Consider the following 14318-nt stretch of genomic DNA (forward strand, 5'->3'; position numbering starts at 1 on the left):
AAGTAGCCAAAGACATTGGGCAGTAAATAGCATTTAAGTCTGGTTGAGTAGTATTCTTAGGTAAATAAAATTCCAAATGGACTGTGGACTGGTAAACGGGCATCCTAGCTGCCTCTGAACATTCACAATATTCTCATCCATTGGTGATCTCCATTTCAAGTGTTTGCCTGGATGGGAATATGAATGGACCAAACTAATTTAGAATTTTCCAGGGACAGGGGAGGGGAGAAATGTGAAGAATGATAAAATGCAACAGCTCAGGCTTTTGAAATGAAGAATGATGACCCTCTATGATCTCCAGAAAGGGTCAAACTCCCTAGAGATCACTCTACTCCTTCCCAGAAGATCCGGTTCATCAAATCCAGAGTCCATGGGCTTAGTGATTGAATTTTTGTCTGATGGAAAAGTACAAGTTATTCCTTGGGCAGGGATGCCAGGGACCTTGTGAAATAAATTGTCTCCTATTTCAGATCTTTGTTTCACTTTCTATTATCAGGGAAAATAGCAATCCTGAATTTGATCCTGTGCAGACATAGCCACTGATATGCCCTTGTAACTCTCCTGCTTCACTCAGTCAAGACAATTTTGCTACCTACATTCTGGCCTTCCTACCAATTTTTGGGGTAATGTTCCAAGGATACCAAGAAGCTTCAATATGTTATTTCTCTTCTATCACTGCTTTTTGCTCAAGTCCTGTCTGTGCTCTTCCTGAGACAACTGAGACCTAACAACTGAGACCCTAACCCAGACCTGATTTCCCCAGATGATGCAAACATATGATGATAATAATAAATGAAATGGGCTGGATACTTGAAGAGCATCTTGGAGGGCAGAAGAATGGCAGTTTCTGCTATTTCCTTACTCAGATGAGTATCTTAGTATCATAAATGGTTATTAACTTGGAACTGGGAGAGAGAATGGAGAAACTAAGGGCATATGTGTATGTTATGAGGGATTGGCCTAGAAGGATTTCCGTGGAATAGCATTTCTTGCCTTATAATAGATATTTGTGAGGATGGGTTAGGATCCTATTTCAAAATTACATACTTGCTTATAACTGGTTTTGTGATGAATGGAGATTAGTAGAGCCTTCATTAGTCTTTCCCTACTTTCAAGGAACCATGAACTTACTACTCTTTATTTTCTACCTCTTATTTAAAAATTTCAAATATCAGATTGTATTGCAATTATTTGCTTACTAAACTTGTATCTTCGTCTCTAGACTTCAAATTCTTAGAGAGCAAGGGTGATTCTATTTACACCTTTGGTCATCAGCACCTTGCACAATGGCTGCAATATACCAAGTGCTTAATAAATATTTGCTAATAAAAGAACAAATAAGTAGGGCCAAAATGAATGTTAATGCCTCATTCTTATTATGTGATATCTAGGAGTTGGCTGGATTTCTACAATAACCTTTCTGCTGTCTTGTCCCCTCCAGATGACATCAGTTGCCAAGGTGTATTACAGCCAGACCACTCAGACAGAAAGCCGGCCCCTAGTGGGCCCACCGATACGACGGCGGAGAGTCCTCACGAAAGATGGCCGCAGCAATGTGAGAATGGAACACATTGCTGACAAGCGCTTCCTCTACCTCAAGGACTTATGGACAACCTTTATCGACATGCAGTGGCGCTACAAGCTCCTGCTCTTCTCTGCAACCTTTGCAGGCACCTGGTTCCTCTTTGGTGTTGTGTGGTATCTGGTGGCTGTGGCCCATGGGGACCTGCTGGAGCTGGGCCCCCCTGCCAACCACACCCCTTGTGTGGTACAGGTGCACACACTCACTGGAGCCTTCCTCTTCTCCCTTGAATCCCAGACCACTATTGGCTATGGCTTCCGCTACATTAGTGAGGAGTGCCCACTGGCCATCGTGCTTCTTATTGCCCAGCTGGTGCTTACCACCATCTTGGAAATCTTTATTACAGGTACTTTCCTGGCAAAGATTGCCCGGCCTAAGAAGCGTGCGGAGACCATCCGTTTCAGCCAGCATGCAGTTGTAGCCTCGCACAATGGGAAGCCTTGCCTTATGATCCGGGTTGCCAATATGCGTAAGAGCCTTCTCATTGGCTGCCAGGTGACAGGAAAACTGCTTCAGACTCATCAAACAAAGGAGGGTGAGAACATTCGGCTCAATCAAGTCAATGTTACTTTCCAAGTAGACACAGCCTCGGATAGTCCCTTCCTCATTCTGCCCCTTACCTTCTACCATGTGGTAGATGAGACCAGTCCCTTGAAAGATCTCCCCCTTCGCAGTGGTGAAGGTGACTTTGAGCTGGTGCTGATCCTAAGTGGTACAGTGGAGTCCACAAGTGCCACCTGCCAGGTGCGCACTTCCTACCTGCCGGAGGAGATCCTTTGGGGCTATGAATTCACACCTGCCATCTCACTGTCGGCCAGTGGCAAATACATAGCTGACTTCAGCCTTTTTGACCAGGTTGTGAAAGTGGCCTCTCCTAGTGGCCTCCGTGACAGCACTGTTCGCTATGGAGATCCTGAAAAGCTCAAGTTGGAGGAGTCATTAAGGGAACAAGCTGAGAAGGAGGGCAGTGCCCTAAGTGTGCGCATCAGCAATGTCTGAGGGCCTGTTTCCACCTTCCCAGCCCTCTGGCCTCTTTTCCTTTCTTTTGAAGCCCTGGGCAAGGGATACTACCTGGGGTCACTGGAGAGTTCCAGAAGCATCCATCCTCCATTCTCCCTTCTTTAACCCAGAGGCCTTTGGAAGTCTGAATCAACTGGAGTTCAAGTTTTCCTCCCTTTGTCTCCCCCACCTCCCCCTGCTTCTACCCCAATGCACACAACTCCCTTATGCCAGGATGGGTGAAGGAGAGGGAAGATTCGGCTGGAGTGGCTTAAAAGGCCTCAGCCATGCTTGGAGACTTACTTTAGAAGGGACATGTGGTTGGATGGATAGACTGTGCCTTCCTTCTGCCACCACAAGTGTTTGGTGACTTGAGGTTGGAGCCCTCTCCATCTCCATTTCTATGTAGCCAGTTCCTTAAGGAAAGGTTTTCTCTAATGGTCACCTTGTAGTCTGTGCTCAGAAATACAGGAACCTGAAATCAGTATATCTTGGGGATTCTACCAACCCTTGTTGAAAGCAACTAAAATTTGTCATGATGTATCTAATTTTTGTTGGTAACTTCTGGTCATAACCTGGGTCCTTGGATACTACCATTTCCCCCTTTCTATTCTCAAGTGGACATTCTCAGGATAACCAGTTCTCTCATAGCTTCTGTCCCCCAGAGAATCAGGATTAACTGGAGAAACATATAGTCATGACCAACATACTTTGCACCCATTCTGGATTCTAAATATTCAGTTTTGGAGCTGTTGTCCAAAACTTTGAACACATCCTCCAGGCAGCCCTGGGAAAATTTGTTTCCCTGTGTTCTCTGAATGGGAGGATCCTCGCCAGTATGTTCCCTCAAATAAGTCCAGTGCCCAAGCCTTATGAAAAGGTCTGAAAATGATACTTCAGATTGCACTGTACCTGGCTTCTCTTCTTCCTTTCCTATTTAGCCCAGACCCCTCTTCCTTTAACCCCAACCCTTTAGAGAAAGGAAGAGAAATGTGAGGACTTCCTTCTTTTAACACAGATGCTCAACTAAAAGTAGATCCACAGGGTATAGATTCCCCAGGAAAGTTAAGCCAACCACATGGGATGGGCAACTTCTCAGATTTCTAAACTGCTCTACAGAGCCTCTGGGTATTGGTGATGCTTTTGTTAAGGTTTGTGCAGAAGCAGAATTCTCTGGCTAGCAACCACTATTTTGTTACACCTCCTGGTATCTTTCTGAAAAATGACAGTTATTTCACCAGGCAGTACTGGGAGGGGAGGAAATTATACCTCCAGATCAAATACCCATGATCTCCTTTAGCTACTCTGAGATTTGGTATAAAATCATGAAAATCAGTATAATTTCTACTCTCCTCTACCATGGGGCCAGTTTCAGGCAAGTTAAAAAGCCTCTTTAGGAGATGATTCAGGCAATCCCTTGTTCCCTAGTGGGGAGTATGGCAAAGGTCCTGGAAGGGCATATAGACACCAGAAATTTCTGTAACGTCCCAAATCCTATGAGTGTTTTCTGGTTTCATTTATGTATGAAGGAACCCCTTCAAAGTTGTTTGGCATAGAATCCCTGTATGAATCAAGTGGCAGTTTATTTAAGATGAACTTGACCAATTGTTATAAGCTACACACTTATACCGAGTGTATACATGCTTCTCTGTGCAGAACCTTGCAGAAAATCTCACTCAGTTTCAAGGCTGGACCTATTCAACTGGCATATTCCTCTCATATTGATCTCTCCTTGAACTCAACTAACTTTATCTTGAAAATGAAGACCCTTGAGTCTCCACTTACTGTAAACCACACCATTACTCTCCAGCCCTCATATAAATAAGAACCAGAAAAACTTGAAAATCTGAAACAAAGAACAGAAGGCAAGGAGCCAGCTTCTGTGCTCTCAACATTAAACTTTATCTGATTTCTTTCAACATATAAGGACAAAATGTACTGCAGTGTGTGTGTGTGTGTGTGTGTGTTTTCTTATCTATTTGTTCCCCATCTGGTTTCTTCTGCGCACTGCTGCTTTCCTTCTGAAGGAAGTATTCTCTTCCTGTTCCCCTGCTGTCTTATTCTAAGCCCCACTCTGGCTCTCAGATTCCTGGATAACAAGGTGCAAAGAGAACATTTTCTGATTTAATCTTTTTTGAACCTCCTCTGCTATCCCAGGCTTTGCTTTAAGTTGCACTTTAAATCATACTGTCCTATTAGTGCAATCTGGCATCTTCTCCAATAAGCCCGTTCTTCCCCAACAGTTTATCCCACCCTCAGCCCTAAATGGTTCTTTAGACTTCAGCCTGTCTCCTCTGTCCTGGAATCCTCTTTCAAGGCTTTAGGATAATCTTTGGAAGTAGCTGGGTGTGGTGAGAAATGGGCCCCATCTACATCAGCCATAGACTTGGAATGTCAGCATAATAGCCATAAATGTTAAGGGGGAGATTTCAGAAGGTGGGTAAAAAACAACTGATGAGAAAGGATACGCAGGGTGTGAAGATAAGAAAGAATGGGGCTGAAGGACTTGGTGAAATCAATGAAACCCTTGAGACTTTCTTGGGCTGGCAAACAAGGGATGGGTAGAGTCTTGGGGAATTAGGATATGATACATATGAAAGGTTTATCTAAGGAGAAAAAAAGAGATAATATATACAGAGATATGTATAAAGATGTATATATGCCCAAATATACAGAATGTACAGAAACTAAGTATTCAGAGAACTTAGAAAAGGGGGCAGATATTTTGCCTTGATTGTGGAGTATGACACCCAAAATTTCAGACTTATAGTGACCCTGGTTTCAACATGGAAATGAGATGGTTGATGGATTTCAGATTTGGTGCTGGGAAACAGAGAGATGAAACCTTCTTTTCAGAAATAAGGAGGCATCCATTGATGGTTTTGATGAGCTCCTGCCACTGATAGGACCAGGAAGAGGGGGGATAGGAGGAAATGGGTGGGGGAGATACTCTATCCATGCGAATCTAGGAAAATCTACTACTTAAACTATGTACCCCCATCCCTAGCAGAATTCTGCTATTGTAGCACCTTTTTAAATAATGAATAAATAAATACATAACGCACACAGGCTTCTTTTCTATTTTCCTCTCTCAAAGTAAGCTTTATTTTCCCTTCTTGCACAGGGATGGGAACAACTGCAGCTCCAGTCCCCAGAATTAAGCTAAGCTGAAAACCTTTGTATCTGGGAGGGACTAAAGGGAAGCCTCAACCTTAGAATCCAAATGCCAGGACTAAAGAGCTGATGGGCCCAAGATCCTCCCAAGGCAGAGACCCAGCCCTCTATATGGCTGCAAATTGCCTAAAGAGAGTGCCATCCACGCCAGAAGCATCCTAGTCCTGGCACTTGTATGGATGGGGATATTTTGGCTTTTGAAGCTCCTGTATGAAACTAGGGGGGGGGGCTATCATCTTGCTCTAGGGGATGGTACAGTTCCATGAGAGGTTTCTGGAATCTCTACACTATGTTTCACCTCATTTACTCACCCCAGTCCCTGGACTCTGGTCAGCTAATAAGACCATCCAGGGTTTTCCCTATGAGGTCTGAGCAGAGGAAGGAAGCCAGTCATACTATTGGCACAAGCCAGGGACACTGTACCCTCTCCAAGGCTAGTACCTTGATTCTTTACCCCTCCTAGGTAACCTAGTTTATTTGAAAAATAACATACTGATTGTGCTGCAGTGAGTTGGGCCTCCAGACTTGGTCCATGGCCACTCTACCCAAGAAAAAGTATCTAGGGATGGTTTCTCCCATTTATTGTGTTAAAGACTAAGCAAGGTTGAATTTACATAGGGAAAAAAAGATGTACGAGAGAGTTTTGGTTTATTTATGACTGTTCAAAACAAGTTACTAAATAAAATGGATAAATCTTTGGTCTTAACTCTAGCTTATTTTAGAAATCTAAACCCATACTGTTATGAAAGCCTCGAAGAGGAGGAATGAATTAGATGTGATAGAATTTCTGACCATGTAGCCAGTCCTCTTCTGTTGAATTTCTCTGATTAGTGACATCATTTCTTCCACTCCTTCTATGCACACTCCCTTATTAACTTTAGGATCCTTTAGCAAATACCTTTTAAATTTGGTTTTAAAGGAAGAGATTTAGCTGAAGATGTTGCTCAATGGTAGAATTTGTGAGGCCCTGGGTTCAAAACATACAAACAAAAAGCATAAAGGATAAGATTAAAAAAAAAAAAAAGTAAGATCCAGAAATCTGAACATTGGCTCAGCTTAATCCAGGAAGTCAAGTTGCTCTGAATCCCTTCCAGCAGTGACCATGAGTCCAATTTTCCTTCCATGTTACTATGTCGACTTGTTGGCTGGTTTTCCTTATATATCCTCAAGGCTCTATAAGGCAATTCCTTAATCATCAGGCATTTCTTCCCCCAAATCTCAAAGAAATGGATTTCTCTTCTACTTATCTATCACTAGCTTGAGAAAGGCTCGGTTGTCATTATCCAGCCCTGAATTTTCTCTGATGAGAAGCAAGAGTCTATAGTCACTGACTCTTGTTCCTTTTGGAGGGATAGAAGTGAGAAAGGAGGGACAAATTAGATTTCTTATTATCCTTAAAAATTCCACAGCATTTAGAAAACACCAGGGGATTAAGACCTATGAAATGTATAAGATATATATAAAATACAGTTCCTAAAAGTCTATAGTTCCTACAAACTTGAGGAAAGAGAAAGAAAATAATGAGTAGTAAAAAACAAATATAAATAACAAGGTCAATAACAAATAGCATATGCTAATGCTAGGTATAGAATTAACATCTAAAAAGAATAAGATTTCTGTGGAAAACATTGACAGGGACAGACTCTAGGCAAGAACTGATATCAGTCTAAGAGGTCTGATTTTCCTTTTTGCTTCTCTGCCCTGATGTTACACACCAGAGGGCCCACATCAGGGGGCCCTCACCAGAGGCCAAATACTTAGGCTTCCTGATCTTGGACTTTCAGCCTCTAATACTATGAGGTAAATAGACCTCTTTCTTAAAGGAAAAAGAAAAAAGAAAAATATACCAATATGTATTTTAGCCATTTATTTCTTTAATATTAATATCAAACACTTGTTAAATAAGTGGCTAAAACATTTGAAGCACATTTAAAAGACTGTCTATGGTGAGAGGACTTCTGTAAATGTGTTCGTTCATCAGTGCTACTCAACATGTAAAGAAGCTGTGTGAACAAAATAAAGTTTAATAAAGCTAACAAGTTTTGAAGCACAAAAAAAAAAAAAACAACAAGAAGAAGTCTGGTTAGGACACATTTGACATAAGATTCAAGAAAAGTCAGCAAATACAGAGTTCCTAATGTGTGGACAGTACCATCTGACTAACAAAGAAGTATAAAACATGATTCATGCCATCAAGAGGTAGAGGGTGGGTCATGGTAGCACATGCCTGTAATCCCAATGGCTTGGGAGGCTAAGGCAGGAGGATTTCGAGTTCAAAGCCAGCCTCAGCAATTTAGCAAGACCCTAAGCAACTCAGTGAGATCCTGGCTCTAAATAAAATATTAAAAAAGGGGCTGGGGCCGGTGGTGCAAGCCTATAATCACAGCAGCTGAGACAGCAGGATTGCAAGTTCAAAGCCAGCCTCAGCAAAAGCGAGGTGCTAAGCAACTCAGTGAGACCCTGTCTCTAAATAAAAAGGTTCAATCCCTAGTACAAAAAAAAAAAAAAGAAAAGAAAAGAAAAACCAAACAGGAGATGTGCAGACCTATAGCTTTCCATCTGCTATTTCCTCTTGGGAACTCTCCATACTTCCTGCCAACTTCTGGACTTCTTCACTCTGGCGATGTCCATCTTATATCAAATGAATCTCACGAAAAGCTCCAGTACTAATGACAGCTGCCATTTTACATCACTTGTGGATTTATTCAGTCTATCTTATTCATTAGACTTTAAGTGACACATGGATGGGATTCCTGTCAAGTGTTTGTGGTCACCAGTATAGCTCAGAACCTTGCACAGTGCCTGGCATGAAAGACACTCAATAAATATAGCAAGAAGGAATGAAAGAAAAGAGGACAAAGAACTTGCCTAAAATTCACATGGCTAGTACCCAGTGGAGTTGGTATGTCTTGTTAAAAAACCATAAAAGATTAAGATAACACATTTCACAAAGCATAGCATCATTAACTGTTAAAAAATAGAAAAGACAATACACTGTTTGGGGGAGAAAGAGCCTATTTCTACTGGTTAAGGTTTAGGAAGAGTTTACAGAGGAGTAGAGGTTGTGTTTGGCACTGAAGGATCAACAGCATTTAGGTAAGTGAACTGAAATAAGTTTCTCAGCAGACAGTACAGCACGAGGAGGAGGAAAACACCAGGCATGTTTAGGAGACAGTAAATTCAGAATACAGGGCTTTATAGGTGAATAAGTTGAAAAGTAAGATAAGCCTGATAATGGAGGGATTAAATGTCAAGTTGAAGCATTTATTATTTTTCCTCTGGACAGTTGGGAGCCACTGAAGAAGTCTGAGGGAAAAAAAATCTAGTTGAAATGCTTTTATGAATGTTAATCTGGCAGTAAAATTGAGACAGGAGACAGGACTCCATCCCTTTTTCATTTCCACAACTATTATCTATATCTCCCACCTTTGACTTCAGTGACACGCTTTCTTTTGATTAACTGTGTTTCCATATCTGCCCAATTATGGTACCTCTTACCTTCTCTACTAAGTTAGCCACATGGGCAAAGACTGGCTGAGGCCTTTCTGTCAAACTACCTAAGCTAACCCAGCCAGAAGACCCCTAATTTAGTTAATCCTCAGACATCTCTCTATATATTCTTCACCTTCTGGGACTCAGCCTCACTTATCTATAATTCATAGAAGAGAAGAATAAATCAAAGAAAGAGTCATAGTGACAGAGAATATCAGGATAATTCAAACAAGAGCTTAATGAGAGGAAACAGAGAAGGAAATTGGGATTGTAATCAACATTGCAAGTCAGTCACACAGTGATAAAGATATTCTGGGTCAGATAGAACTGGTTGGAGTTCCAGCTCTGCTACTAGCTGTCTGTATGACTTAGGAAAATTACTTATCCTTCATAAGCCTTTATTTTCCTCATTTGTAAAGGTAGGAATATCTACCTTACATGAAAAGTATTTACACAGGGGCTGGGGATGTGGCTCAAGTGGTAGTGCGCTGGCCTGGCATGCACTGGGCACTGGGTTCCATCCTCAGCACCACATAAAAATAAATAAAGATATTGTATCCACCTAAAATAACAACAACAAAAAATAAAATTTAAAAATTTTTTTTAAAAAAGAAAAGTATTTACACAATGCCTGGTACATTGCAAAAAAGCCTTCAACAAATCCAGCTATTACAAATCATCATCATAATTATAATTATCTGAATGGTGATGTGCTGCCACTGAATATGTGGCTAATGTACTGCAAGAAAAAAATGCATAGAAGTAATTATCGATCTAAGGCATACAATTATACCCAAGGCACATTAAAGGACACAAAGATAGCAGAATGTGAATATAGAACATAAAACATTAGCAAGGTTCATTCAAAGAATAAATGTTAACTCTCAAATGGATGAGAGAAGTAGTCCCAAGAGCTCCATGTTCAAAACAGATGGAGTCACCTCCTTTCTTTTAACTAGACTGGAAGACTTCCTCTAGGAAGCAGGCTCCATCTGTAAAATCAAGTCAGTTGGAATTTATTAAACACTGTGTGTGCATATGTGTGTGTGTGTGCATATGTGTGGTACTGGGGATAGAACCCAGGGCTTCACATGGCTAGGTAAACATTGTATTGCTAAGCTACATCCCCAGCCTTTATTTTATTTTGAAACAGGATTCGGATTGAGTTGCCCAGGCTAGCCCAAATTTGTGATTGTCCTGCCTCAGCCTCCCAAGTAGCTGGTGTATACCACATCAGACCAGACTTTTCTGAACATTTACCATGTGTCTAAGACTGCAATGAATTATCCTAATATTATCTGTCACTATGACTCTATCTTTGATTTATTCTTTTCCTCTATGAATTATAGATAAGCGAGGAACTAAAATAAATTAAGGATAAGATAATGATTTCTACTCCAAAGACCCCTCTGATCTCACTGAAAGGTTTATAAATACAATCTAAAAGTATCAAATTCTGCAATGCAGACTACAATAGTGCAATATGTGACTGCAGAAGGGAAAAGGCTAATGGGCTGGAGTCCTTGGTGAGTCCTGGACATCAGGTTTGAGTTGGGTGGGTGAAGGGCAGACATTGACAAAGGTAAAAGATATTTGAAGGGGAAAAGAGAGCTGAGAGCACTCCAGGAATGCCACTCTAGTAGTCTTCTAGTAGGAGGAATATCTAAATCAATTAACTGTTACTGAAATGACTAATTTGAAGTCAGGTGCTATGTTAGATGTTGAGGTACAGAAAAAAATCGTATAATTTCTGTTCTCAAGCAAATCAGAGTCCTGATGAAATCCAGAAGGAAACAGAATTACTAAGTAACAAGACAAATGCTGTAATAATAAAATAAACAGGGAGTATCGGAGCACTGGAATGACAGATACTGGGCAGGATTTTTATCTATAGGGCAGTGCCTTCTCTGTGAATGAATTTTTTGGCGCTTAGAGGGCCTCTGTCCCAGTCCTTCTACTCTCAGATCAAAGGATTGAGAGGACTGGTATCAAAATCATTCTAAGTGATGAGGAAGTGGACTGAGGGCTAGGATACCCCTCTAGGAGTGGATAACTGAGATGAAGCATAAAGGTTTGGAGAGGGTGTTTGCCAGAGTGACTGGGGAGAAGAAGGCAACCTTGGTGGAAGGAATAGCAAACACAAAGGTACTGAGACACGAGGGTTTGACACAGTTTAGGAATCTCGGAGACTTCCCGGCCTCCTTTCCTATCCCCTGCACCTAGGGTTGCTTGATGAAATATGGACTGCTTACTGAAATCGGAACTTCAGATAGACAGCTAATAATTTTTAAATATTAAGTATTCCCCCAATACTGCATGGGTCATACCCACTCAGGTCTCATTCAACTCATCCTGGCCCGCTCTATGGGCCCACAGACCCCTAATGGATACCGGAGAGCAGGGGAGGCACGGCACGAGAAACTAGCTTAGGTTTATTGTCCTTTCATTCCTACATTTTCACTCCTGGGGCTCCAGCCAGGCGTGAAGGACGAAGCTTGCGGCTGGCTTGGCGTCAGAGGCCGACCCTCTGCCGACTGGAGTTGAGCGTGAAGGAGAGCGGTCACTCACAAACATAACTCGGCTCCGGCCAGTACAGCTCTCCCGGGAAGCAGAAGTCGCGCTATCCTACGACCGGAAATCCCGCCTCCGCCGGAGGAAGAAGCGCCAGCAAGACAGCCAATCCAGAGGAAGGCTGGGGCGACGGAGAGCCCGGCGCGGGGCTGGAGACCGGAAGTGGTGCGGGGGCGGAGCTTCGCGCCGGAAGTATCCCTCTGTTGTGTCTGGTGGCGCCCTCGCTCGTGGGAGATGCGCCGGCCACCTTAGGCAAGGAATCTAAGCCAGGTTTGGAGAGATACGAACGCAGTTTGGAGCTGGGGCGCCGAGCGGCTGTCTCGGAAAGATCATGGGCTCCACTAAACCCTGGGGAGAATGGTTCCTGAACCTGAGGGTGCCGCCCGCCGGAGTGTTTGGCGTGGCCTTCCTCGCCCGGGTCGCCCTGGTTTTCTATGGGGTCTTCCAGGACCGGACCTTGCTCTTGAGGTATACGGACGTAGACTACCACGTGTTCACCGATGCCGCGCGTTTCGTCACCCAAGGGCGCTCCCCTTATCTGAGGGCGACCTATCGTTACACCCCGTTGCTGGGTTGGTTCCTCACTCCCAACATCTACCTCAGCGAACTCTTTGGAAAGTTTCTCTTCATCAGCTGTGACCTCCTCACCGCTTTCCTCTTATACCGCCTTCTGCTTCTGAAGGGGCTGGGGCGCCGGCAGGCTTGTGGCTACTGTGTCTTTTGGCTTCTTAACCCCCTGCCTATGGCAGTGTCCAGCCGAGGCAATGCGGACTCCATTGTCGCCTCCCTGGTACTTATGGCCCTGTATCTAATAGAGAGAAGACTCATCGCAGGTGCTGCTGTGTTCTATGGTTTCGCGGTGCATATGAAGATGTATCCAGTGACCTACATCCTGCCCATAGTTCTCCACTTACTGCCAGAACGCAACAACGATGAAGGCCATCGTGAATCCCGGTGTTCTTTCCGCTGTCGTTTGTACGAATTCTCGAAGAGGCTGTGTAATCGGGCAGTGTTGCTCTTTGTAGCCGTAGCTGGACTCACATTTTTTGCGCTGAGCTTCGGTTTCTACTATAAATATGGTTGGGAATTTTTGGAGCATACCTACCTTTATCACCTGACTAGGCGGGATATCCGTCATAACTTTTCTCCATACTTCTACATGCTGTATTTGACTGCAGAGAGCAAGTGGAGTTTTACCTTGGGAATTGCTGCATTCTTGCCACAGTTCATCTTGCTTTCAGCAGTGTCTTTCGCCTATTACAGAGACCTTGCCTTTTGTTGTTTTCTTCATACATCCATTTTTGTGACTTTTAACAAAGTCTGCACCTCCCAGTACTTTCTTTGGTATCTCTGTCTTCTGCCCCTTGTGATGCCACTTGTGAGGATACCCTGGAAAAGAGCTGTCCTCCTCCTAATGTTATGGTTTATAGGGCAAGCCTTATGGCTGGCTCCTGCCTATGTCCTTGAGTTTCAAGGAAAGAACACCTTTCTGTTTATTTGGTTAGCTGGCTTGTTCTTTCTTCTCATCAACTGTTGTATCCTGATTCAGATTATTTCCCATTACAAAGAGGAAAACTTGAGAGAGAGAATCAAATATGACTAATGTATTTTCTATATCTTCTGCCACTTAGGTTACATTGACTTTTCTGTATGGACTAGAAGAGAGCTTTGGAAACTTTTTTTGAACATTCTAAGCGCTCTAGTGAAAGTTGCCTTGTTCCAACAGAAATTAAAACCAATGTTTGCCTTATATATAAAGAGGACTCAATAATTGAGGTCCACCCTGTAAAAAAATCTTAGGACTTTTTACTTGGGACACAATGGGAAGTAAAGGTTACTTGTTTGAACATGCAAAGGCTAATGAAACTATCAGATGCTTAAAGTTCTTGTCATTAAGAGACATAAGGTCTAAGCCAGTATTTGTTTCAAGTGTACTGTGCCACTGTCTTAAGCTGTGTCTTATCTTCAACACCCCACTTTTTCTTTATGAAGCTTTTCTGACTGCTGTGAAAACTAAAAAGTATTCCTAAAGTGCAGGGTTTTTGTTGTTGTTGTTTTTAAGATGTGAGGCATTAAATAGTACTACAGTGCTTAGTTGGGAAAGTTTTAAAGTTTCATGTTAATTGTGGGGATTTAAAAGATAAGTAACCCAACAAATTTTGTAATCATGTTTCATGTATTTGTTTTATATAACTTAGTTATAATTTGTTTTATATCTTAGATTACTGTTTGGTTTTATACAAAAAGAATTAAATTTAAATCCATCCACCTTTAGACTTGAGTGATTACATTTTTTAAAAAACATCCTCTTGCTTTTGATGTTTAAGCTCTTAAACACACAAACTATTAGGATATTTTAGTGTACTAAAATTACTTTAACTAATTTTAACTTTTTGATTGCTAAAAAGACTTCACCCAGATTTTAAGTTAAACAAGTGTTGGCTGTATTGTAAATATATATAGTTTTTTTTTTTTTTTTTTTTTTTTTTTTATGCTGAGG

At 42.1% G+C, this 14318-nt stretch overlaps 2 protein-coding genes across 2 annotated transcripts; both read left to right on the plus strand.

Annotated features, from left to right (window-relative positions):
- Positions 1-1441: 1441 nt before the first annotated feature.
- Positions 1442-2581, plus strand: Kcnj10 (potassium inwardly rectifying channel subfamily J member 10). Its single transcript, XM_027950836.2, has one exon. The coding sequence runs from the start codon at positions 1442-1444 to the stop codon at positions 2579-2581; it is 1140 nt and encodes a 379-aa protein (XP_027806637.1).
- Positions 2582-12003: 9422 nt separating this feature from the next.
- On the plus strand, positions 12004-14092 carry Pigm (phosphatidylinositol glycan anchor biosynthesis class M). The gene has a single exon (XM_027950731.2). It carries the CDS (start codon positions 12150-12152, stop codon positions 13419-13421), a length of 1272 nt encoding a protein of 423 aa, XP_027806532.1. The 5' UTR covers positions 12004-12149; the 3' UTR covers positions 13422-14092.
- Positions 14093-14318: the final 226 nt, after the last annotated feature.

This window comes from Marmota flaviventris, chromosome 10 (genome assembly GCF_047511675.1).
Source record: "Marmota flaviventris isolate mMarFla1 chromosome 10, mMarFla1.hap1, whole genome shotgun sequence".
In the NCBI taxonomy this organism is placed as follows: Eukaryota; Metazoa; Chordata; class Mammalia; order Rodentia; family Sciuridae; genus Marmota; species Marmota flaviventris.